General features: G+C 41.4%; 1 protein-coding gene and 1 long non-coding RNA gene across 9 annotated transcripts in view; one reads left to right on the top strand and one right to left on the bottom strand.

Annotated features, from left to right (window-relative positions):
* The window catches only part of LOC135364578 (uncharacterized), a 33,894-nt gene that overhangs the window by 8,702 nt on the left and 524 nt on the right, over nucleotides 1-24,668 (top strand). Inside the window, exon 2 of the long non-coding RNA XR_010411972.1 lies at nucleotides 11,721-11,828. This is a non-coding gene — a long non-coding RNA (uncharacterized LOC135364578). The remainder of the gene's footprint in view (nucleotides 1-11,720; nucleotides 11,829-24,668) is intronic.
* TPST1 (tyrosylprotein sulfotransferase 1) overlaps nucleotides 7,183-24,668 on the bottom strand; it is a 164,376-nt gene continuing 146,890 nt past the window's right edge. For 5 of the 8 annotated variants that reach the window (XM_064593058.1, XM_064593060.1, XM_064593057.1 and 2 more), the window contains 4 exons: nucleotides 12,367-12,417; nucleotides 9,704-9,741; nucleotides 9,058-9,125; nucleotides 7,183-7,739 (listed from right to left, as the gene is read on the bottom strand). In XM_064593058.1, the coding sequence (XP_064449128.1) occupies nucleotides 7,578-7,739; nucleotides 9,058-9,125; nucleotides 9,704-9,741; nucleotides 12,367-12,417 (319 nt within the window). In that variant the 3' untranslated portion in view covers nucleotides 7,183-7,577. Of the gene's footprint in view, nucleotides 7,740-9,057; nucleotides 9,126-9,694; nucleotides 9,742-12,366; nucleotides 12,418-24,668 lie in introns of those variants that run through there. The other 3 variants (XM_064593061.1, XM_064593063.1, XM_064593062.1) reach the window with 3 other exon arrangements.

Below are 24,668 nucleotides of genomic sequence, written 5' to 3'. Positions count from 1 at the left end.
TGTTAAGTCTCACTAGATGTGTAGTTTTGGGTAAGTTGCAGCACTACTCAAGACCCCAGTTTTTTTTTTTGTTTTGTTTTGTTTTTTTTTTTTGTTTTATTTTGTTTTGTTTTGTTTTAATCTGTGGGATTAGGGGGTTCGATCTCTTGATTTGTTTCCTTAAAAAAAGTATTGTTTTTTTGGGGTCTCCTTGTGGTGGTGGTACGAGAGCAGAGTGGAAACTGAGGCAGCCAGTCACTTCAGGACAGGATTGAGAAGGTTTCTTCCCCTCTTTGACTGAGTTTTAGTTGCAAGGAGGCATTCTGCTTCCAGAAAATTCTCAAGAAAAGTACTGCAGGCAACAGTAGTAATGACTGGATCAGGCTCTAAAGGAAAGGGTGGAGAGATTCAACCAATTAGCCTGAAAGTTGGGGATAAGGTTCTTCTCCCAGAATACGGAGGCCCCAAAGTAGTTCTGGACCACAAGGATTATTTCTTATTTAGAGATGGTGACATTCTTGGAAAATATGTAGACTGAAATAAATCACTATTGAAATGGCATCGTGTGAAGCTGTCCATTCCACTGAAGTTCTGAAATCTTTCCTATGAATAATTTCCATGCCTAATGATATCTAAGAACATAATAAGTCATTGTTTACTTTTTTACAAAAATAATTCATGTTGATCAAAGCACGTTTAGAAAACAGAATTAGGGGCACCTGGGTGGCTCAGATGGTTAAGCGTCTGCCTTTGGCTCAGGTCATGATCCCAGGGTCCTGGGATCGAGTCCCACATCAGGCTCCCTGCTCCTTGGGAGCCTGCTTCTCCCTCTGCCCCTCTCTCTCTCTCTCTGTCTCTCATGAATAAATAAATAAAATCTTAAAAAAAAAAAAAAGAAAACAATTAAGCAGAAAGAAGAAAACAAGAATCCCCACAATTCCACCACCAAGAGATAACACTTAACATTTTGGAACACGTCCTTTCAGTTGTTTATCAATTTAGCTATTCTGTTTCCTGCCTATCCTTTAAATAATAAAAATGGGATCATAATAAACAGCTTTGTGATCTCAAGTTTTCACTTAATGTAACATGAACATTTTTCTGTGTTATTAAATCTTTTTTTTTTTTTTTTAAAGATTTTATTTATTTATTTGAGAGAGAGCACAAGAGGGGGGAGCGGGAGAGGGAGAAGCAGACTCCCCGCCGAGCAAGTAGCCCGATGCGGGACTCGATCCGGGGACTCCAGGATCATGACCTGAGCCGAAGGCAGTCGCTTAACCAACTGAGCCATCCAGGCGCCCAAATCTTTTTCTACAATATCATATTTATTAGCTGAGTTCTATTATGTGGATGTACCACAATTCATTTAACCAGTACACCCTTTCACTAGATTCTTCAACTTTTTTATTTCCAAAAACTGTATCACAATGGACAGTTTCGTAGAGAAAGCCAACCATGCATGACACATATATTCCCTTATTTTTTTTTCAACTTGAAAACAAGTTCAGTAGTCATTCCATGTTTTGCCAATAGAGGTCATTTTAGGCTTTCTCAAAGTAAGGCCTTAAAGCCATTTCTGTAATATATAAGAACAAAAATAGTGGTTTTATTGTGAAAATGATTCAATTTTGGACCTTCGGTAATAATCAGCTCCAAAGGAAGAATCAAACTCCTTTATTTTTATCTCTAACAAAACTCTCTCTTTCTCTCTCACACACACACACACATACACACACAATAATCAAATAATGAACTGCTTTGTTAGGATTTCAACACAAAATGAATAAAAATTACCTCTTTTGCCCAATTCAGAATAACTCTGAATGCTCTGCTTTACACAAAGACCTAAAGTGTCTGCAGAAGACTGCAGTGGATAGTGACAAGCAGGGAAGAGAACTCAATGCTGAAAATACTGACCTCCCATGAGAAAAGTCCAGACAGCTCCTTTAGAAATACAGATTTGGGGATAACACTGAACGGAGTCTTGCCTAGACCATTACTTATCTATCACCTACTAGCCAGGTTTTGGTAGGTGATACTACGTACATTTTGTTAGAACCCGAAATAATTGTTTTATGGGCATTTTTCTTGACTTTTATCAAGACCATAAATTCCCAAAGGCAGTGATCTGCCTATACTTCTTGGCGCACCACCTAATTACACCTAGCAAATTACTAAGTACAAGGGAGGCACTTTTAACAGTTGCAACTCAACGCTAATGGCAAGTTTCTATTCTGGTATAAAGGTGATTATTGAGATGCAGAGTGGTGGTTAGGGTGTCGGCTCTGGAGCCAGGTTGCCTATGTTTGAATCCCGACTCTGTTACTAGCTGTACTAGGTACTTTACCCCCCGGAGCCAATGTTTGTAAAATGTGGGTCGCAACAGTACATACCTCAGATGGTAGTTACGAGAATTAAATGAGATTAGACATGGGGGCGCCTGGGTGGCTCAGTCGTTAAGCGTCTGCCTTCGGCTCAGGTCATGGTCCCAGGGTCCTGGGATCGAGCCCCGCATCGGGCTCCCTGCTCCGCGGGGAGCCTGCTTCTCCTTCTCCCACTCCCCCTGCTTGTGTTCCCTCTCTCGCTGTCTCTCTTCCTGTCAAATAAATAAATAAAATCTTTTTTTTTTTTAAAGATTTTATTCATTTATTTGAGAGAGAATGAGATAGAGAGAGCATGAGAGGGGGGAGGGTCAGCGGGAGAAGCAGACTCCCTGCCGAGCAGGGAGCCCGATGCGGGACTCATCCAGGGACTCCAGGATGATGACCTGAGCCGAAGGCAGTCGCTTAACCAACTGAGCCACCCAGGCGCCCAAATAAATAAAATCTTAAAAAAAAAAAAAAATAAATGAGATTAGACATGTAAAATGGTTAGCAAAGGGCCTGGCCCATGACAAGTTCTTGATAAGTGTTAATAGACCGATTCCTGGATTAAGTGATTACTGAGGTGGCTGGGTTTTTTTCCTCTCTCTCATTTTTAAATTCTCGGATTCTTCCTGGCTGATGCTCTCTTGAGCTCTTCCTGTGGCCTCCGAGGACACCAGCCTCTCTGGCCTTGCAGGTTCACTTGCTGTCTGTGGCCAATGGCTACAACTGGCTCCAGGAAGCACTCCGATAATCAGAGGCCACATGTCTACCTGGTCCCCTCCTGTTGCCTCCTTTTAAATTTTACTCCAGCCATCTTTCATCTGTTCAACAGGAGTTCCATTTGGTTTCACCCAATCACATAGACAGTCATCTTCATACATGAGATCGAAGAGGTCAACAGGAAACAGAAACGCTCTTCTTCATAGGGCTCAAAAGAAGTGTGCTTGGGCCAGAAAGAAAGAAAGCTTTGTGAAAGAGGGAAAGTCAACAGGGATGGAAATAGCACAGCATCTGAAGATGAAGCCAGTTGTGCCGAGGTTTCCGTTTTTCCCCCGAGTCAGCCATTTTGTGCAGTGGTTCTCTGCCCTTTTCCTTTTTTTTTTTTTAAAGATTTTATTTATTTATTTATTAGAGAGCGAGCGAGAGAGAAACAGCATAAGAGAGGAGAGGGTCAGAGGGAGAAGCAGGCTCCCTGCCGAGCAGGGAGCCCGATGTGGGACTCGATCCCAGGACCCAGGGATCATGACCTGAGCCGAAGGCAGTCGCCCAACCAACTGAGCCACCCAGGCGCCCTTCTCTGCCCTTTTCCTATTCCAATACACACCTGCCTGTAATAGTGGAGTCTCTAGGGGTGGGCAGGTGGGAGAAATAAAACTCACGTCTCCTTTGGGGCAAGTTCTGGAGGCAGGCTGCGTTATAGTTAAAAAAAAAGTCCTCCTCTCCCATTCTGAGAGGTTCTAGAGGAGTATGTGACCTCCTCCCTACAAAGTCAATGACATGAGACTAACACCAGAAATAAGCAAACAAGTAAATATTATGTTAAGCTAAAGCTGACTTTATTACAATTTGGAGGTTGGAGCAGTTGTGTAAGGAGAAATGGCACTGAAAGCAGCTGAGCCCCTAATGAGGCTGGGATTTCCCAGGTAGAGGGGAGAGGGTTTTCAGGCATCTGAAAGAAGCAGAAAGTGGAGGAGTGTAAGGAGACAGGCAGGAGGCATACTGTATGCAAGAAAGTAGGAAGGCCGCATTGTGGAGGCAGAACAGTTCAGATGTAATGTGTTAGGCATTAGAGAATCAAAGAAGGTTTTTGAACAAAGGATTGATAGGACAGCAGTATTCCTTTTCAACTGAAGGGGACAGGCCTGGGGGAGAGGACTGGAAAGAGGGATGTTCAGGTCAGGTGTGGACTGAAGTAGCAGCTCACCATGATTGCACTATCTGAGGGGCCTTGTCTAAGGGACTTGATCCAGGGGAGCCCGTTTTCTCATCTGTAAAATGATATGCCAGAGGTTTCTGGGAGAATTAATCATTTACCAAGTATTTTCCTGGGTTCCTAGAATGTGCCAGACACTTTGCTAGGTGCCAGAGATACCAAAATGGACAAGAAAATGTTACAGTCTCTGTCTTCCAGGAAATTGCCACCTAGTATAGGAGACTGACAATAAAAAAAAAGTCAACAGATTAAAAACTGCCAAGTCTGATAAGGTGATACTGTGATGAAGAGAGTCAGGAAGGGCATCTACTTTTTAGTTCAAGGGATCAGGAAAAGTCTCTCTGAGGAAATGGAATTTATTGAGACCAGAGAACTGAGAAGGAGGCTATCAGGCAAAAAGCAAAGGGAAGAACATTCCAGAGAGAGGAATAGTATGTGCAGAGGCAGGAAAAGCTTGGTGTGTTTCCAGGAGACGCAAAGAACCTTAGAGCACAAGGAGTGAGGTGGGGGAGATGGAAAGAAGGGCAGTGGCTGGATCATGGCAGGAACGTGGGTTCTATTCTAAAAGAGAGGGTAAGGCGAAGGACATAACTATATGTGCATTGTAAAACTATTACTCTGCTGTGTGCTAAACTTTGGGGGGGGGGGAAGATTAGGGATGGGGATATTATTTAGGACGCTCTCTATTGCAACGGTCTGGGTGACAGACGGTGCTGTCTTCCATTAGGGTGGGGGCAGTGGAGCTGAAGGGAAGTAGATGGATTCAAGAAATATTTTAAAGGTAGAATCAAAGATCTTGTACGTGGGGGAAAAAAGGGAAGGAAAGACTCTTGGGTTTCTGGCTTGCATGACTAGGTAGAAAATATTATTTGCTGATGGATAAGACCAGAAGATGCAGAATTCTCAAGCCAGGCATAAGAAAACACATAAAACACCTTGTTCAGTGTCTCGCACATAGAAGACCCTCAATAAATAGAAATTACTATTGTTGTCTGGTTGTTCTGTATTGTAGAACAATGGCTTCTAGAAAACAGCTGGGAACAGTAACTTCTCTGTCCGTAAATGTAGTAGGCAGGCATGAAATAGAACAGGATTCTGAGACAAATGGATGATAGGTCTTCATGAAATAAATTACAGCAAAATCTTAAGAAGTTAAGATGCATGTCAATTAATCTTCAACAGAGGAGGAAAGAATATGCAATAGGAAAAAGTCTCTTCAACAAATGGTGTTGGGAAAACTGGACAGCCACATGCAAAAGAATGAAACTGAGTCACTTTCTCACACTATACACAAAAATAAACTCAAAACACATTAAAGACCTAAATGTGAGACCTGAAACCATAAAAATCCTAGAAGAGAGCACAGGCAGTAATTTCTCTGACATCAGCCATTAACTACATTTTTCTAGATATGTCTCCTGAGCCAAGAGAAATACAAGCAAAAATAAACTACTGGGACTTCAACAAAATAAAAAGTTTCTGCACAGCAAAGAAAGCAATCAACAAAACTAAAAGGCAACCTACAGAATGGGAGCAGATATTTGCAAATGATGTATCTGACAAAGGGTTAGTATCCAAAATATATAAAGAACTAATACAACTCAACACCCCAAAAATAAATAATCCAATTAAAAATGGGCAGGAGACATGAACAGACATTTCTCCAAAGACGTACAGATGGCCAACAGACACATGAAAAGATGCTCAACATCACTCATCATCAGGGGAATGCAAATCAAAACGACAATGAGATCTCACCTCACACCTGTCAGAATGGCTAAAATCAAAAACACAAGAAATGACAAGTGTTGGGGAAGATGTGGAGAAAAAGGAACCCTTGTACACTGTTGGTGCAAATGCAAACTGGTGTAGCCACTATGGAAGACAGTATGGAGGTTCCTCAAAAAGTTAAAAATAGGGCGCCTGGGTGGCTCAGTCGTTAAGCGTCTGCCTTCGGCTCAGGTCATGATCCCAAGGTCCTGGGATCGAGTCCCACGTCGGGCTCCCTCCTCGGGGGGAAGCCTGCTTCTCCCTCTCCCCCTCCTGCTACTTGTGTTCCTGCTCTCGCTATCTCTGTCTCTGTCAAATAAATAAAAAAAATCTTTAAAAAAAAAAAAAGTTAAAAATAGGTGGGTATTTGGGTATTTACCCAAATTTTACCAAATTTACCCAAAGTTAAAAAGTTAAAAATAGGACGAGCCCAGGCACTATGGGGTATTTACCCAAAGAATAAAAAAAAAAAAACCACAACACTAATTCAAAAGGATACATGCACCCTGATGTTTATAGCATTATTTACAATAGTCAAATTATGGAAACAGTCCAAGTGTGCAGCGACTGATGAATGGATAAGGAAGATGTGGTACACATACACACACAATGGAATATTATTTGGCCATAAGAAATGATCTCTTGCCGTTTTGTAACAACATGGACGGAGCTAGAGAGTATAATGCTAAGCAAAATAAGTCACAGAAAGACAAATACCATGTAATTTCACTCATATGTGGAATTTAAGAAACCAACAAATGGAGAAAAAAAAGAGAGAGAGACAAACCAAGAAACAGACTCTTAACTATGGAGAACAAACTGATGGTTACCAGAGGGGAGGTAGTAGAGGGAGGGGTGAACTAGGTGATGGGGATTAAGGAGTGCACTTGTTGTGAAGAGCACTGGGCATTGAATGGAAGTGTTGAATCACTGTATTGTACACCTGAAACTAATATCACACTGTATGTTAACTATACTGGAATTAAAATAAAAAAATTTTTAAAAGTTATGATGCATAGAAGGGAATACCTACAATACAGCCAACTGAAGAAACTTTGGTTTATCAATCACCGTCTGATAAGGTCTTACTGCTTCTCTGAAATCACAGTAATAAAAACATGTAAACCACCAGAATGCTTCACACATTTAAAGCTTTTATTTTGAAAAATAAAATACAAAAGTCATTAAGTTGTAAATGTATACGGTAATTCCTCAACTTCTCAAAAACAATACAATGAATTATTTAAATAATTAAGATATTTAATATTATCCACATCAATACATTTAAACAGCAAGTGTTCTACGAAACATCAGAACATGTACAGACAACCTATTCCAAGAAGAAACTGCCCAATTCTGCTTATAGAATTCCATTTTAAAACCCTCCCCTTGAAACAAAAGTTTGGAATCTGGTAAGAAAAGACGAGGACCAGAGCAGTTTTAACAGAAAGCACACGCTCCCTCCGGGCTTCTTATCCACAGGGTTGTGCATGTAATTAGGATCAAGAGCACTGCAGTGAGGAAGCAGATCACTCAGGAAGGCCCAAAGGTATATTGACATCCCACCCTCGCAGTGGGAGGAGACCGGCAAGCCAACAGGAGATGCGGGCCATGGTACATACGCTCCACTGATCTCGGCGGGGGACGGCCAGTCCTAGAACTTTCCCTTCTGTTGAAGGCAGCAGTCTTCCCTAGGGCAAACAAATAGAATATGGTTACAGGTGTGGAGTCACACTTCATTCTCCCCAGCACCCAGCTGCAGTCCTGGCCTGAGCCAGGTAGGCAGCGAGGAGGACAGACGGTCACAAGAGCAGCTGCCTCGGAAGGACTACCAAGGAAGCACACACTCCCTCAGTCTGGGATGCTTTCAGACGCCTGCCGGTCGCTTTGGGACGCCAGACAGGCAGATGGCAGCCAAAGCACGGGCTGCTCCTGCCCATTGCTGAATGACTGCGACTGTCACCTGCAATTGAAGCTACTGCAGGGGCACTGGTAGGGATGTCACATGTCCAGGGGTCTGACATGCTGACTCTGCATTTGAAAGAGTAGATACCAAGGTTCTTTAAAGGAAGATTTAGAGAACACAGCGACTGCCATTCAAACGCCAAAGGGACCGCAAAGACAAGAAGAAAGACTAGTATCCTTCCTGAGATGCTTTGTTGTCTTCCTGCTTCTTCTGAGTCCTCTCGCTGCATGTGGCCCCTACAAGCTACAACAAACATACAAGGATGAAATGATGCTGTGGAGTCAACTCCAAGGCTGGAGTCAACTGACACTGCATTCTGCCTTGTGAAACATTCAATAAGTGGATCCCTGTGTGTGTATTTCACAGAGGGAATTTATCTATAAAAGGTATGATAACTGCTGTTACATACGTACATAGAGTGTATGTCTAACATTTAGCATTTGCTCCTTAGCAAAAAGGCAGTCAAAAATCCTGAAACCTATTAATATTATCAGCTCAAAGTCATCCATGATTTTGACATGGCATAGCAGTGTTCATGTGCTTTTTCAGTCTATTATCCATTAACCCAGCAAGTCATAAAAAAAAATCTCTTAATTCAAATTATTCAGTCTTAATTTTCTCATCAGTACAACAGGTATAATACCACCTACTTTGCCAGAGTGGTCTGAACTCTGAATGAGTTCATTCATATATTACATATATGAATATCATATTATATATTATACAGTATGTGTCATATATGTTATTTATATATTACATATGTAAAATGCTTGATATTTTATGCCTTGTATAGAGTATGCAGTCAGTACAATGTTATTATGTAAAATAAAACTAAAATGGCAAGCAACACTATAAGAAAAAATCAGATTTTTAAAAAAGCTTTTCAAGTTCCAAACGATCTAAGGCATGACCACATCATTCAGAACAAAACACAGCCTTAAGGAAGTGTGGGAAAGGGGTGTGAGCTCTGAGCGGCTGCGTCAGGAGCTCTGGGTTCAGAAACCAGCTTTGCCACTAATTGGCTGGTGTCCCTGGACACGTACCTGATGATTACTCAGATATGAAGGGGACTGATAAGGCATGGCTGGCCTAGCCCAACTGCAGCCCTTACCTACAACGAGACAACGTGGATTACAAACAAGACCTCGCTGTACGTTAAAATCGGCAAGGACAGACTTGACCAACTCCCAAAACTATTCCTGCAAAAACCTGTGCACGCACAGCACACACAGAAGCCACGCGGGGTGGTGGAAGCGGCTCTGGCTGTCCTACTGTGCGGTGACCATGGCAAATAACCGCCTCTCGGGGATCAGCTTCCTTACCTGCAAACAGGGTAGTGGGGTCAACGGTCTCCAAATCCCTTCCAGTTAAAATATTTTATCATCTTACACTCCTCCTAATATTAAAAATAACAACTAACACTGTTTGAGTGCCTAGTAACAAGCTTTCTGTAGACATTATTATGGTTAATTCTTACTAGTACTCTCTTATTAATACCGTCCTCACTTTACAGATGAGGAAGCTGAGACACAGAGAAGTGATTTGCTCAATGCCACAGAGCCCAGATTCCAACCCAGGCGGATGGACTCCAGAGCTGTGCCCTCCACTCCAGCCACATTGTCTCCTAGGAGAGCTTAAGCAGGGTAACCCAAAGACCAAGGAATGTCCCCCAACTCTCACCTCACGTACATAAGTGGTTCCTGGCTCTGCTACTCCACTTCCTCAGTCTGTCAAAGGAAGCAAAAGATGTTTTAAAAGTCCTTGAAGTTGGTCAGGATGAAAAGTGACTGCTCTCATTGAAATATCAGGGGTAGCTTGTAGGCTCTGATCACAGATTTTCTAATGAACTCAGTCTGCTACTATTGTATAATAAGGAATCTGACTGGACTATGTCCCCAGTTCCTGGTAGGGAGACTCTAAATTCTTGGATTTTCCCATGTAACGGGAATGTCTTCATTATTCTGGAGCTCCCTGGATCATACTTGAATTTATGCTACGAGATGAGATAACTCAGGATGGGGGCTGGTCACAGAAAGATCAAAAGATCAGAAACCGGCTCTGCCACTAATTGGCTGGTGTCCCTGTGATTAGAGATTTGGGAATTTAAGCCAGCCAACCTCTGGATAGGGGATGTTGGCTGGCACTGACTTCAACCACATGGTCAATAATTCAGTCAATCACGTCTATGTAATTAGATCCCAATAAAAACTATGGATGCTGAAGTTCAGTGGAGAGCTTCCTGCTTGGTGAATGCACTGACATGTTGCTGAGAGGGAGAAGTACCCTGATTCCCTGGGGAATGGGCACAGCTCTGTGTTTGAGACCCTTGCAGTCCCTGTCCTACATGTCTCTTTGTTTGGCTGATCCTGATTTGTATCCTTTATAATAAAACTGTAACTGGCCGTACAGCACTTTGCTGAGTTCTGTGAGCCACTTTAGCTAAATACCAAACCTGAGGGTTCTGTGGGCTTCCATTTTCTCATTTATTGTAAGTTAAATTCTTTTACAGCCCTTTTCTAAGTATGTGTGTGTGTGTGATGCATTAAACTAACCATAGTAAGGGGCTTGAAGTTCCTAGTAAGCCTTTTGCACATTTTTTTTTTTTTTTACTGATTTGTAGGAATCCTCTATATTCTACAAATGAGTCCTTTGTTTCTAATTATTTTATTCCACTTAAGGTATACTTTTTTACTCTCCTTATGATGCTTTCTAATAAATAAATATTATCGATTTTAATGGAGCCCAAGTTATCCATTTTAAAATTAATGATCAGTGTTTTTTATGATCTATTTAAGAAATCCTTCCCTCTTAAGGTCATGAAGATATTCTCCTTTATCGTCTCCTAAAAACTTTATTATTTTGCCTTTCACATTTAGGTCTATAATCGGCCTGGATATGATTTTTATGTATGCAGTGAAGCAGAGGTATCCCTTTAATTTTAGTCTCAAATTCCCTTTCTTGATTCCCTCAAACTTATTATGCAAAACAGTCTTTGGATTTGACATTCCTTCAAGACTTGCCTCTTGGATTTTTCTCTGGCTCCAACTGCCACACCCTGCAAGTGATTGATGGCTTATTGATGAATTCATCCAGGTTTCTGGGGCATCACACCTAGCCCAGGCTCAGGGCCCAGTGCCCCCTTATCTGCAAAAACTGATTAGTCTTTAGGGGAGATCAGAAGTTCCTTAAGAAGATCTCTTTTTTTCTGTGGCTCTTGAGGACTTCCAACTTTTCACCCATAACAGAAATTCAGTAAACATTTGTTGAATAAATAAAATGAATGAATGGGAGGATTAAAATCGAACATATGCTAATAAGAATGTGCCATGAAAGTAGTCTGGAATTCTCAAGTATACATATCCGCTATTAATGGCTGACTATTATCGGACAAGGATCTGAGAAGACAGAGCCTTCGACCCTGGTGTGAGAAGGCAGCTTCTTTTAGAGAGCCCAGCCCACTTACTGCAGGCTTGCTTCAGGCAACACGACTTCACACAGAGTCTGTGAGGAGGTATGTTTCCCTCACCAATCCATACCTGGGATGATTTTAGAAACCGAGTTCAGTGCGGAGTCTTCATTTCCTATTTACAAGCCAACTACTGATAGCAGCAGCCTGGAGGCAACACGTATTACCACTAGGCTAGAAAGGGACGTCTTCTGCTGGGCTTGAGCAGTAGCTGACAATTTTCTCCCCACTACTGTATAGGAATGGCGATGATGGCCAGACGCAGGACACTCCGGGCCACTTCAGGCACACAGGGTCAGCTGTAACACTGCCTGTCTCTCTTCAACTCAAGAAACAGCACTGACCCAGGTAAGTGAAGGCGTGACATTGCAAGGATAACTCTGGATCTGCTTTAACTAATTTTTAAAAAAAGTAAGAGTTATAATTTTCAAACTCTCACTGTCCTTTCCCAACCTGGGGGCTTTGCAGTTGAGGGCCAATGGCTGTGAATATCATGTATTCACAAGTCTCCTGGGCTCCAAGTAAGACAAGTTAAAAGGCCATGGATGTCTATGTGATAAGAACAAAGGGTGGCTGTATAGTTTTATTTCAAGTTAGATATCAGAAGGCCGGAGCAGATTCACTAAGGCAGGCTTCTTGTATGTGGAATACCATATGGCTTATAAGTTACCTCAAGCAATTGGATTTTAGTTATCAATAAAGTAGTTCCCTAATTTTGGAAGACACTGACACTGAGCTCTCTCAAATTAAGATGGTGTTAAATTACTGTTAAAACCAACAACTACCAGAGGCCAATCTTTCTACCACCAGCCTAGCACTCTTTAAAAAGATCCCTCTGACACAAGAGTCTATCTATCAGATTAAGAAGAGGAAGCAGATACAGTACCTGAGGTTTTTCTTTAAGAAATTCAGGGAGCTGAAATTCTCCTTTATAGACCTGGAAAAACAAAGCCAAGTGTGAGTTTAAGGAAACAGGTACTGTCATCATCATTTCAGGATGCTTGCAATGCCCGATGGTGGATGGATTTACTGCTTCCGTCTCGGTGAGTTTTAGAATGGGAGGGAAGCCTGTCAGTTTAAAAACTGCTAGCATTGAAGGACTGAGTGAAATTCCCATTCACTCTGGTCCCACCTGTTCTACATTTGCCTGAGTGCTCCCAAATGCGGGGTGGCTGGGAGAGGGCTCAGTCTGAAGAAGAAAAAAAGCATCCCAACATTCCAAGCTCCAATCATTTGAGCTGAGAGAGAAAGCAAGCCCTGGGCCATCTCTCTCAAGCAACCAACAGAGAATTCACAAAATTTGGGAACAGGCTCCTCCTGGTATCCCTTTAAAATCTCCACCCTTACAAATCTTAGATTTATTCCAAATTTACTTTACTTTTTTGTTGTTGTTAAAGATTTTATTTATTTGAGAAAGAGGGAGACAGAGATGGTGGCAGAGATAGTGAGAGAGAGCACGAGTGGGGAGGAGAGGGACAAGCAGACTCCCTGCTGAGCAGGGAGCTGGACGTGGGGCTCAATCCCAGGACCTTGGGATCATGACCTGAGCCAAAGGCAGATGCTTAACTGACTGAGCCACCCAGGTGCTCCCCAAATTTACTTTTCTTAATGTGCCCTATATTCCCATAATAATTTGAATATTAGATGATTCTTAAAATGATATACTTTTAACCTCATAAAAATCTTATAAATAAAAACTTTACTCTTCTCAATATATAAAATTATGTTTTAATACAAGCAATAAGGAAATAACTTTAAAAAACAATACCATTTATAACAACATAAAAAAAAAAAAACCCACCAGATACCTAAGAATAAATCTAACACAAGATGTATAAGATCTTTACACAGAAAACTATAAAACATTATTGAGAGAAATGAAAGACCAAAAAATAGACATACCACTTCCAGGGATTGGAAGATTCAATATAGTAAAGATGTTCATTCTCCTCAGGGAATTCCAATCAAAATTCCAGCATACTTTTTTGGGCAGAAGGGGCAGGGGTAATTTCAAGCTGATTGTAAAAGTTATATGGAAATGCATAGGGCCAAGAATAATCAAAGTAATCTTAAAAAGAACAAAGTGGGGGACCTACTCTACTAGATACTAAGACTTATTATTACAGCTATAATTAAGCCAACTATACAGCTAGATATATATACACATATAAGTTATAACTGTTATAATATACAAATATATGTTACAATATATATTATTATATATGTAAAATAATAAAGATAATAAGTTAGAGTGAAGACAGTAAGGCTTTGGTACAATTATGGACAAATATATTAATGAAACAGAATGAAGAACCTAGAAACAGACCCTTGTGTACAGATACTTGGTTTATGATAAAGGTGGCATTGCAAGCAATGCAATTAGAATGAATAAATAAATGTGGTATATAATGATATTGAGTAGCAATTAAGAAAAATGAACTACTGCTATGAATCACAACACATAATGAGGAAGGGGATAAAAGCCAGACCCCTAAAAATGATATACATGTCTCCATTTAAGTATCTTAAAGTTTCTAAAAAGGCAAAACAACTTCATGATGTTAGAAATCAGGATACTGTTTACTCTGGGGAGGAGGGAAGTGGTAGTGATTGTGAAGGAGATGAAAGAGGCTTCCAGGGTGCTGGGAATTTTGTCTTGATATGGGTAGCAATTGTGAAGGTGTATTCATTTTTTTTAGTGATTTTTATTTATCTATTTGTCAAAGAGAGAGCAAGCACAGGCAGAGGGAGAAGCAGGCCCCCCACTGAGCAAGGAGCCTGACGTGGGACTCTATCCCAGGACCCTGGGATCATTACCTAAGTTGAAGGCAGACACTTAACCGACTGAGCCACCCAGGCGTCCTAGGTGTATTTGTTTTATATCATTAATAGAGCTATGATTTGTGTAATTTTTCTGCATGTTATACTTCAAGAACAAAATTGAACAAATTAAGCCAGTAACTTAATACTAAAAACTTACTGCTAACACACACACACACTTTAAATACAAGGATGTTTGCTTCAACACTGCAACAGCAAAAAAACTGGGAACTATTTGTGCCAATCAAGAGTAAAGAAGGTCTCCTCCATTAGCCAAAGTTTGATAACTGCTGAACCTGAGAAAGTATGGTCAGAAACTACAGATGGTTATTGGGAAGAGAGTCACTGAGTAGCCTCTCTGAGCAAAAAAAAAAAATCTTCTAAATGGTGACTCCTAAAGCCCACAGACCTAATGGATTCTTACTTGGTTATAAGACGACTGATCCACTTCTTTTTTTTTTTTTTTTTTTTTAAAGATTTTATTTATTTATTTGAGAGAGAGAGAATGAGAGACAGAGAGCACGAGAGGGAAGAGGGCAGAGGGAGAAGCAGACCCCTGCCGAGCAGGGAGCCCGATGCGGGACTCGATCCCGGGACTCCAGGATCATGACCTGAGCCGAAGGCAGTCGCTTAACCAACTGAGCCACCCAGGCGCCCGACTGACCCACTTCTAAAAGTAGCAGCATTCCCTCTGAAATGACTGTACCTTTGGCCTGTCTCTTTCTCTACAATTTCTAAAACCTGCTCCATTCTTTTTTTTTTTTTTTTTTAAAGATTTTATTTATTTATTTGACAGAGAGAGACACAGTGAGAGAGGGAACACCAGCAGGGGGAGGGGGAGAGGGAGAAGCAGGCTCCCCGCAGAGCAGGGAGCCCGACGTGGGACTCGATCCCAGGACCCTGGGATCATGACCTGAGCCGAAGGCAGTCGCTTAACCAACTGAGCCACCCAGGCGCCCAAACCTGCTCCATTCTTTATGGTCTCTTAGAAGCCTAAATTTAAAACAGAGACATTGGACTTTTGGGCAAGGCCTGTCTTCAGAGATGCATCATGATGGAAGCTAAGGTGGGTGCAGGATAACAACACTGCATCCACTAGGACTGTTTCAAAAGCTACCACCATCTCTGTCATACCCTCAAATAATCCCAGCTCAACAGGGGGTCTGGTCTAGCTCCTCCCTGAAGAATCTGCATGTAAGGGGCGCCTGGGTGGCTCAGTCGTTAAGTGTCTGCCTTCGGCTCAGGTCATGATCCCAGGGTTCTGGGATCGAGCCCCTCATCGGGCTCCCTGCTCAGCGGGAAGCCTGCTTCTCCCTCTCCCACTCCCCCTGCTTGTGTTCCCTCTCTCGCTCTCTCTGTCACATAAATAAATAAAATCTTGAAGAAAAAAAAAAGAATCTGCATGTAAGAAGAATCCTCTTTGTTCTACCCTATCACCACAGGCCAAAAATTGTTCTAGCTTCCTGCACCGTGCCTCTCCCACCCCCACTTTACTGAGATATAATTGACATATGACATTGTATTACTGTTGCAGCTTTCTGATGTAGGAAGTAGCTAAGCCCCTGGCGCTGTGTATCATGTTAGTTCTGACTTCCACTGTGCCTGTCTGCAAGCAGACAGTAAATCCAGCACAGGGGCTCAAGCCAATAGGATGTTTTTCTTGTTTTTTGTTTTACCAGATTCTCAGGTGTCTTTCCTTCTCCCTCTATTCACGTAACTGTGTCCCAGCCCCCACCTTCCAAGCCCCTAGGGCATACCCTAAGCAGGCTTAGGATCCTGTACCCTGGCTGCATTACTGAACAGAACAAGGCAGATTTGCCCTAGTCCCTCTTCCAGTTAGTGGGTTAGGTCCCCAAGCAATTTTTCTTATATTCCTCATATCCTCTGACTCAGAAACTGGCTCTCCTCTCTTTTAGCTAGTCTCTTCTGCTAGAATTCAAGCAGAAGGTTCAATGAAAGCCCGGGGGGTTACACAGCAAGTCAGTGGCAGAGTGAGGCTCAGAAGGCCCCACCCAGCACTGTCTTGTCTTTTATTACCATTAGCAAATCTTATGGTTAAACCTTCCCTTTTCTCAGTTCATTATAAATTTTTTTTAAAAGATTTTATTTATTTATTTGAGAGAGAGAGAATGAGAGAGAGGGGGGAGGGTCAGAGGGAGAAGCAGACTCCCTGCCGAGCAGGGAGCCCGATGCGGGACTCGATCCAGGGACTCCAGGATCATGACCTGAGCTGAAGGCAGTCGCTTAACCAACTGAGCCACCCAGGCGCCCCTCAGTTCATTATAAAAACCAGCAAGGCAAGACAGAAAATATGAGTGGGAATATGAAATATTGTAAGAGTCTTCCAGGAACCAACAGTTCCAGAGAGGTAAGACTTATAAGGGGGGAAAACACCCCTAACTATATGATGTCACAAATTTAATAAAAAACCAAAAAGGGGTAAGGATAAGACATTAGATAAAAGGCTCAATCAAAAAGTAAGTGGGAAGCTGCCTCCTTTCCTTATCCTTTAGAGAACAAATGCTTCAAAAGATAGAAACTATGGTACCGACAAAAAGAACACTTTCTATTTGACAAAGCAATTCCTATTTAGTGAAGGAAACCCAGCACTACATTGCTTATAAAAACAGCAAAGTTAGGTATGGAATTTCCTTTGGTTAAATGAACAGATGCTCTTCTCTGGTACTAATGGATTGAGGATTGTGCTTGACAGCAATGAACTAGGCATTCAGAATCTAAACATTCCTACAGAACCCTCTCACCTCAAGCCCCAAAGGCATGATGAGGAGACAAAAGTAGGCTCCTGATTTGGAGGGTGCATTGGGAAATAAAAATAATAAGAACAGCAGGTAAACATTATTGTCTCAGGTTGGTGTTAAGTGGGTGCTTCCTATGTATTATCTCATTGAGTCCCACAATCTCTGGAAGGAGGTATTATTTATTCCTATTTTACAAATGAAGAACTAAGTCACAGAGAAATTAAGTATTTTGTCCAATGTAGTGAAATGGGAAGCAAATAGGTACCATGATTGAACTTGCATTTTAAAAGGATCATCCTAATTGCTCTGTTTACATAGTAGAGGGCCAAGGATAGAAGTATGGAGGTTATAGCAGTAATCCAGACAAGAGAGGATGATAAGGAGATGGTGAGAAGTGGTACGTTTGTGGATCTTTATTTTTCTAATTACACCTAATTACACAGACTGGATGTGGGATGTGAGAGAGCAGAGGGGAGTCAAGGATAATTCCAAGGTTTTTGGCCTAAGCAACTACGAAGTGGAAATACAGAGTTGCCATTAACTGAATTGGGAAATATTCTGGCTACAGCATATTTTCAGGGGAAAGAGCAATAGTTTAGTTTTGGGTATGTTAAGCTTGAGATGTCTATTAAACAATAAATGAAAATGTCAAGTCAACAATTGGATATACAAACCTAGAGTTCATAGAAGTCTTGGTTGGGATATATAAATTTGAAAATCATCAACTTACAGATGGTATTTAAAGCCCTGATACCTGATAAGATAACCCAGGGGCTCAGGGTAGAGACACAATAGCAGAGGACTTAAGACTGAGATATGGGGGCATTCTAGCATTAAGAGGTCAGGGAGAAGAGGAAGAAACAGCAAAGACTGAAAAGAAGCTACCAGTAACACAGAAGGAAAACAAAAAAAGTGTCCTTAAAACCAAGTGAAGGAAACCTATCAAGGAGGTAGTAATCAATTGTGTCAAAAGAGGCTGGGAGCTAAGACGATAACTGACCACTCGATATAGCAACATGAAGGTCACCGTCAATTTGACAAGAGCAAATTAAATAGAATGGTAGCTGTGAAATTCTGTATGGAGTGGATGTAAGAGAATGGCGAGGAACTGGAGACAAGGAGTACAGAAAACTTCAGTTTTGATGTAAAGGGAAGCAAAGAAATGGCAGGGCAACTGGAATCAAGAAGTATGGGTGTGTGTGTGTTAATGTTAAGAAAGAAGAACTAAGGGTATATTTGTTTGTTGATGGGAAAGATCCTGCTGGAGAACAAAATCTGATGATACAGGAGACGTGGGGAGATGGACTTGGGTACCTAAGGGAAGGAAACGCCTTCAGATAGGAGCATGGATGTTCACTTCTGTTACCCATTTTCTATTATGAGAGATGAGGATACCAGGTCTGCAACACTTCCCTTCCTCTACTCTCTCAAAAATTACATAATTATTTCTGGTTAAAGTCACATTCTGTAAGTTTCCACTCTTATGACAATATAAATATCACATATTTACATTTTCTTACACAGCTTGTTATTTTAGCTAAAGTTAGTAATAGCCTCATATATATATATTTTTTAAGATTTTATTTATTTATTTGAGAGAGAGACTGAGATAGAGAGAGCACAAGAGGGGGGAGAGTCAGAGGGAGAAGCAGACTCCCCGCTGAGCAGGGAGCCCGATGCGGGACTCGATCCCAGGACTCCAGGATCATGACCTGAGCCAAAGGCAGTCGCTTAACCAACTGAGCCACCCAGGCACCCAGCCTCATATATTTCTTAATTAGTAGACTCTAGTTTTTAGAGCAGTTTTAGGTTTACAGAAAAACTGAGCAGAAAGTAGAGTCCTATATATGTCCTCTCTCTCTCCTACAGTTCCCCCTATTAAAATCTTGCATTACTGTGGTACATTTGTTACAATTAATGAAGTAGTAGTCATAGACTGTTCTTAATTAAAGTCTTTAGTTTGCACTAGGGTTCACTCTTTGTGTTGTACTTTCTGTGGGTTTTGATGAATGCATAATGACATGTATCCACTATTACAGTAAATACAGAATAGTTCCATTATCATAAAAATCCTGTGCGCCAATGACTTATCCCTCCCTACCTTCCCCCAATCTTTTTACTGTCTCCAATTCTGCCTTTTCACAATGTCAGAGAGTTGCGCTCATACAGTATGTAGCCTTTTCTTTTTTTTTTTGAAGAGATTTTTTTTTTTTTTTAAAGATTTTACTATTTATTTGACAGAGAGAGAGACAGCGAGAGAGGGAACACAAGCAGGGGGAGTGGGAGAGCGAGAAGCAGGCTTCCCGCTGAGCAGGGAGCCCGATGCGGGGCTCGATCCCAGGACCCTGGGATCATGACCTGAGCCGAAGGCAGATGCTTAACCAACTGAGCCACCCAGGTGCCCCTTTGAAGAGATTTTTAAAAAATATTTATTTGAAAGAGAGAGAGAGAAAGAGAGAACACACGAGTCGGGGAGAGGGGCAGAGGGAGAGGGAGAAACCCCGCTGAGCAGGGAGCCCGATGCAGGGCTCGATCCCAGGACCCCAGGACCATGACCTGAGCTGAAGGCAGACATTTAACAGACTGAGCCACCCAGGCGCCCCTCTATAGCATTTCCTTTTGAGTCTTTCTTAGTTCCGTCTCTATGCTTACATTCACTTTTCCCATCAAAGTCCTTAGCATATTCATCATAGTTGTTTTAAATTCCTAGTCTGATAATTCCAAAATTTCTGGCATATATGAATCCAGTTGGAATACTTTCTATTGTCTCTTCCAACTGTTTTTTTGCCTTTTAGCACATCTTGTAGCTTTTTTTGTTAGAAGTGGACATGATATACTGAGTAAAAGGGACAAAGTAAATAAGCCTTTAGTGTGAGGTTTTAAGTTTATCTGGCTAGGAATCAGCCTGTGTTCACTGTTTGTTGGAACTGTACGTATCAGAGGCTAAAATTTTTCAAGTGTCCTTGTTTTTGTACTCCTTGTTGTTCTGGGGTTTCCCTAGAGACTTCTTTTAAAAATAGAATCTGAGCATTGTAGTTCTTTTAGTAGTAATCCACTGTTATTATACAAGAGCCTGATTGGTGTGGTGGCATGGTATGTGTGTTTGGGGGGTGGGGGAGAAAGTGTTCTATACTCCCATAATTACATCTAAGTATTTTAGTGAGTCTGTGTGCCTGGGCTGTAACCATTGTTAAGTGCTTCTCAGCTTCCCCTCCCTCCCCTTTAGGTAAGACAGAAAAACTGGAGGGGCTAGAGTTGGGCAGTTCCCTTCTCCCAAGCTGGTTAGGCTTTGGCAAAATAGTCTACTTTGAACTCAAGCTGTTGTTAGTATCCCAAGCTTATTTATTTTTAAAATTTTATTTATTTATTTATTTGAGTGAGAGAGAATGAGAGATAGCACAAGAGGGAAGAGGGTCAGAGGGAGAAGCAGACTCCCCACTGAGCAGGGAGCCCGATGCGGGACTCGATCCCAGGACTCCAGGATCATGACCTGAGCCGAAGGCAGTCGCTTAACCAACTGAGCCACCCAGGCGCCCCCAAGCTTATTTTAAAATGGTTACTTTCCCCTTCCCTCTGTCAGAGCACCGGGGATTTTTCTCTGATCTTCACCCAGAGAACCTTGTGGGGCTCCTGGAGGTAAAATTCATGAGAGTTTGGGGGGGTTCCCTAAGACTGTGCCCCTGGAGTTTTTAAACTCTCAATCTTTTGAACTCTCACTGAGCCTCTGGCAATTCATCATTTATAGTTTATGCATTCCCAACAGTACTGACTTCAGTGGGAGATTTCTGCTCTAGGTAATATATGATTCTTGGCATTTACATTCCCTCTTTCATTTTTTCCCCTTTCCCAAAACATCCTTCCTGAAACCCTCTGTTTACTTCCATCTGAACTGCTTGTTCTCTAGGTTTCCTGCTCAGGTGTTGTCTTGGGATTTTCCAAGAATATCTATCCTGGATATTCTTCACACCTCTCTGGTTTTGATTCCCATTTCCTTGCCCAGGTCTTCCATTTACTTGGTTAATCCATCATCTTTGGTACATTCTTCAGTAGCTCCTGAGAAAGGGTGTATAAGAAGCAAATTTTGGGGGCCTCTGGCTGGCTCAGTTGGTTAAGTGTCCAACTCTTGATTTCAGCTCAGGTCATAGTGTCAGGGTTGTGAGATCAAGCCCCGTGTCGGTCTCTGTACTCAGCGGGGGTCTGTTTGAGATTCTCTCTCTACCTCTGCCCTCCCCAACTCCTATCTCTTTAAAATAAATAAATCTTTTTTAAAAAGGCAAATCTTTTGTGATTTTGCATGTCTGAAAATGTCTTTATTTTATCCTAATACTTGATTGAAAGTTTATCTGGTTATGTAATTCTAGATAAGTAATTTTCTTTTTGAAATTATGGCATTGCTCCACTCTCTTCTAGTTTCCCATGTTTGGGTTGACAAGGCTGATATGATTCTAATTCCTGGTCCTTTCTATATGACCTTTGTTTTCACTCTAGAAGCTTTAAGAATTTTCTTTTTACCCCTAGTGTTCTATAATTACATGATAATGTGTCTTGATGAGACTCGTTTTCTTCATTCATACTGGAGATACATGTCCTTCTGGTCCTGGAAATGTCCTTATATTACAACATTGATTATTTCCTCATCATCACTTTCTTTTTTTTAAACATTTTATTTATTTGACAGAGACACAGCGAGAGAGGGAACACAAGCAGGGGGAGTGGGAGAGGCAGAAGCAGGCTCTCCGCTGAGCCGGGAGCCCGATGCGGGGCTCGATCCCAGGACCCTGGGACCATGACCTGAGTTGAAGGCAGACACTCAATGACTGAGCCACCCAGGCGCCCCTATTTTTCTCCAATTAGTCAAATACTGGACCACCTGAATAAAGCCTCTAATTTTTTTTTCTTTCCAAGTCATCTATTGGTCCTTTTGTTCTACTTTCTAAGAGATTTTCTCAACTTTACTGATTTTAAATTTCATCTCTCATATTTTTAAATTCTGTTTTTTTAAACCATCTTGTTCTTTTTTTTTTTTTTTAAATAAAGATTTTATCCATTCATTTGTCAGAGAGAGAGAAAGCACAAGCAGGGGGAGTGGCAGGCAGAGGGAGAAGCAGGCTTCCCGCTGAGCAGGGAGCCCAACTCAGGACTCGATCCCAGGACCCTGGGATCATGACCTGAGCTGAAGGCAGACGCTTAACTGACCGAGCCACCCAGGCGCCCAAAAATCATCTTGTTCTTATTCCTTCGTCTTATTTCTACAAGAACATTAATTCTAGTTCATTTACATTTTTTTTTTTTTAAGATTTTATTTATTTATTTCAGAGAGAGAGACAGAGTGAGAGAGGAAACACAAGCAGGGGAAGTGGGAGAGGGAGAAGCAGGCTTCCCACTGAGCAGGGAGCCCGATGTGGGACTCGATCCCAGGACCCTAGGATCATGACCCGAGCCGAAGGCAGATGCTTAACGACTGAGCCACCCAGGCGCCCTATCATTTACATTTTCTTTTGCTCATTACATTATTTCCTCTGTGATTCCCTTTTCTCTTTCTTTTGGTCTCTTTCGTGCTAGAGAAGTTCTGCAAATATCCTGTGCGTCTTGGCTTTGAAGCACAAGAAGTTGACTGAAATTCTGTATATGAAGATTGAGGCTAATTACAGTTGTGCTTCCTCAGCTGGCTCTTTTGTTTTTTTGGCCAGTGTTCTTTCTCCATGTATGAAGGTACACCCATAGTATGTACACTCTCTGAAGTCCTGGTAGGTAACTTGTGTCTGGAGGTTGCCACTATTTATGGAATTGCTAAATAGAGGAACATACCACTACTGGAAAAGAAATTCTGTGTTGTACAGAGAAAAAAGATAAAAAAAAAGATAGGAGAGACATGTAATTCCCATAGTCTTTAGCTTTACTGTTAATTATTTGCAAGAGACTGGAGGTATGAGGAAAGACTAAGAGGTTTTAAACTGCTCCCCTCTGAGCTCTGATACTTGGTGAGTTTGAAGGCAGTTTCTCAAAGCCTGAGTATCAAAGGGGGACTGCTTTCTCAGTTCCACCTTCACCCTCTCTAGTAGGCCTTCCAGGTCTGTGTTTAACAAGTTATAAGGTTACTGCACTGCTTTTGAGCCACTCAGAGCAAAGCACTTAATAAAGTCTAAAAGAAATGCATATAAAAATGTGAGTTCCACATATTTAAAAGCTTAATAGCTTTTACTTGTGGTACTGACAGTGTGTTTCCATTTGAGAGGCTATGGCTGCCAACAGACAGAATTTCCAAAGAAATCACTCAAATATAAAAGTAAATTATATTTGCTGCTTTGGGTTTATAGTCTGAAATCAGGTTCAGATTTTTGAAGTGAAGTATAATTAACTTTATTATAAGTACAGCCTTTAATTGTGAAATTACCTAGAATACAGAGCTAAAGAAGGGAGGAGACTTTGCCTAAATTGCCTGAGAAGTTTCAAAAATCCAAGAAAGAAAAGGTTCAGAATATTGTCTGAAGCAAGCAATATACAATACTGATTATTTGTCCTCAGGTCACTTTCAGCTTTCTCATAAAATTAATTAGGAACTGACCCACTAAGCCCAATACCACTTCACCATTACTGCAGCCTCACCTATATGTAGTTAACAATTTACAACTAAAATGTAAACAAAAGTCTGGGAGCAACTAGCAGCAGTTAGTAAATGTCATTAATGTGACGTGCAGACTGCAGATTCAACCCTCCACAGGTCCCTTTTCCTTCACACAGGGTTTTATTCAACCTAAGTTATTTAGTTTCAACTAACAGCAATTAGATACAGCAATCATATAGGCAATGGGCAAGTACTGGTAACTGCAAAGTGACAAAACAAGACACAAATTATAAAAAGGCAGACAGGAAGCCTTGAGTTAAGAAAGAGACCAACAGGGGCGCCTGGGTGGCTCAGTCATTAAGTGTCTGCCTTTGGCTCAAGTCATGATCCCAGAGTCCTGGAATTGAGCCCCACATTGGGCTCCTTGCTCAGCGGGAATCCTGCTTCTCCCTCTCCCACTTCCCCCTGCTTGTGTTCCCTCTCTCGCCATCTCTTTCTCTCTCTGTAAATAAATAAAATCTAAAAAAAAAAAAAAAAGAGACAATTCTATATCCTGTGTAAGGGGGGGGGCAGCATTTTTCCTATATAACACATACAATGATTAATTTTCTTTTGATGAAATAAAATTTTAAAATATGGTCAGTAATTTATTTAAGAAGGTAAGGAAGCATGTGATCAAATACAGAAGGAATTCTACACCAAATTATTAATTAAGATTTGATCTGGGACAGATCTATCCAGAAACTTGACTAGAATGACTGATTCCCTAAGGGTTTCAGATGGTCAAACTTCTACAAGTTATAGGAGAAACTCTCAGAAATGTTATGAGGCCAAACTCTGAATGTGGCTTGATCTTATGGAGATTAAACTTTCTCTAATAAACTGTTTTCACACTAAAAGTGTTTGTGGCTCATTCTGAGATACAAGTGTCTTGTTATCTGTGGTAAGCAGCCTCTGAGATTGGGCCCCTACGTTTCCTGCCGGGTATCCATGACCTGTGTAATCCCCTTCCTTTGAGTGTGAACTGAATCTAGTAACTTGCTT

The sequence above is a fragment of the Mirounga angustirostris genome, unplaced genomic scaffold (assembly GCF_029215605.1).
Source record: "Mirounga angustirostris isolate CCGP_5_RB_7025 unplaced genomic scaffold, mMirAng1.0.hap1 SCAF_5, whole genome shotgun sequence".
NCBI classification, from domain to species: Eukaryota; Metazoa; Chordata; class Mammalia; order Carnivora; family Phocidae; genus Mirounga; species Mirounga angustirostris.
Note: the sequence above shows the minus strand (reverse complement) of the source record. Positions and strands in the feature narration are given on the sequence as shown.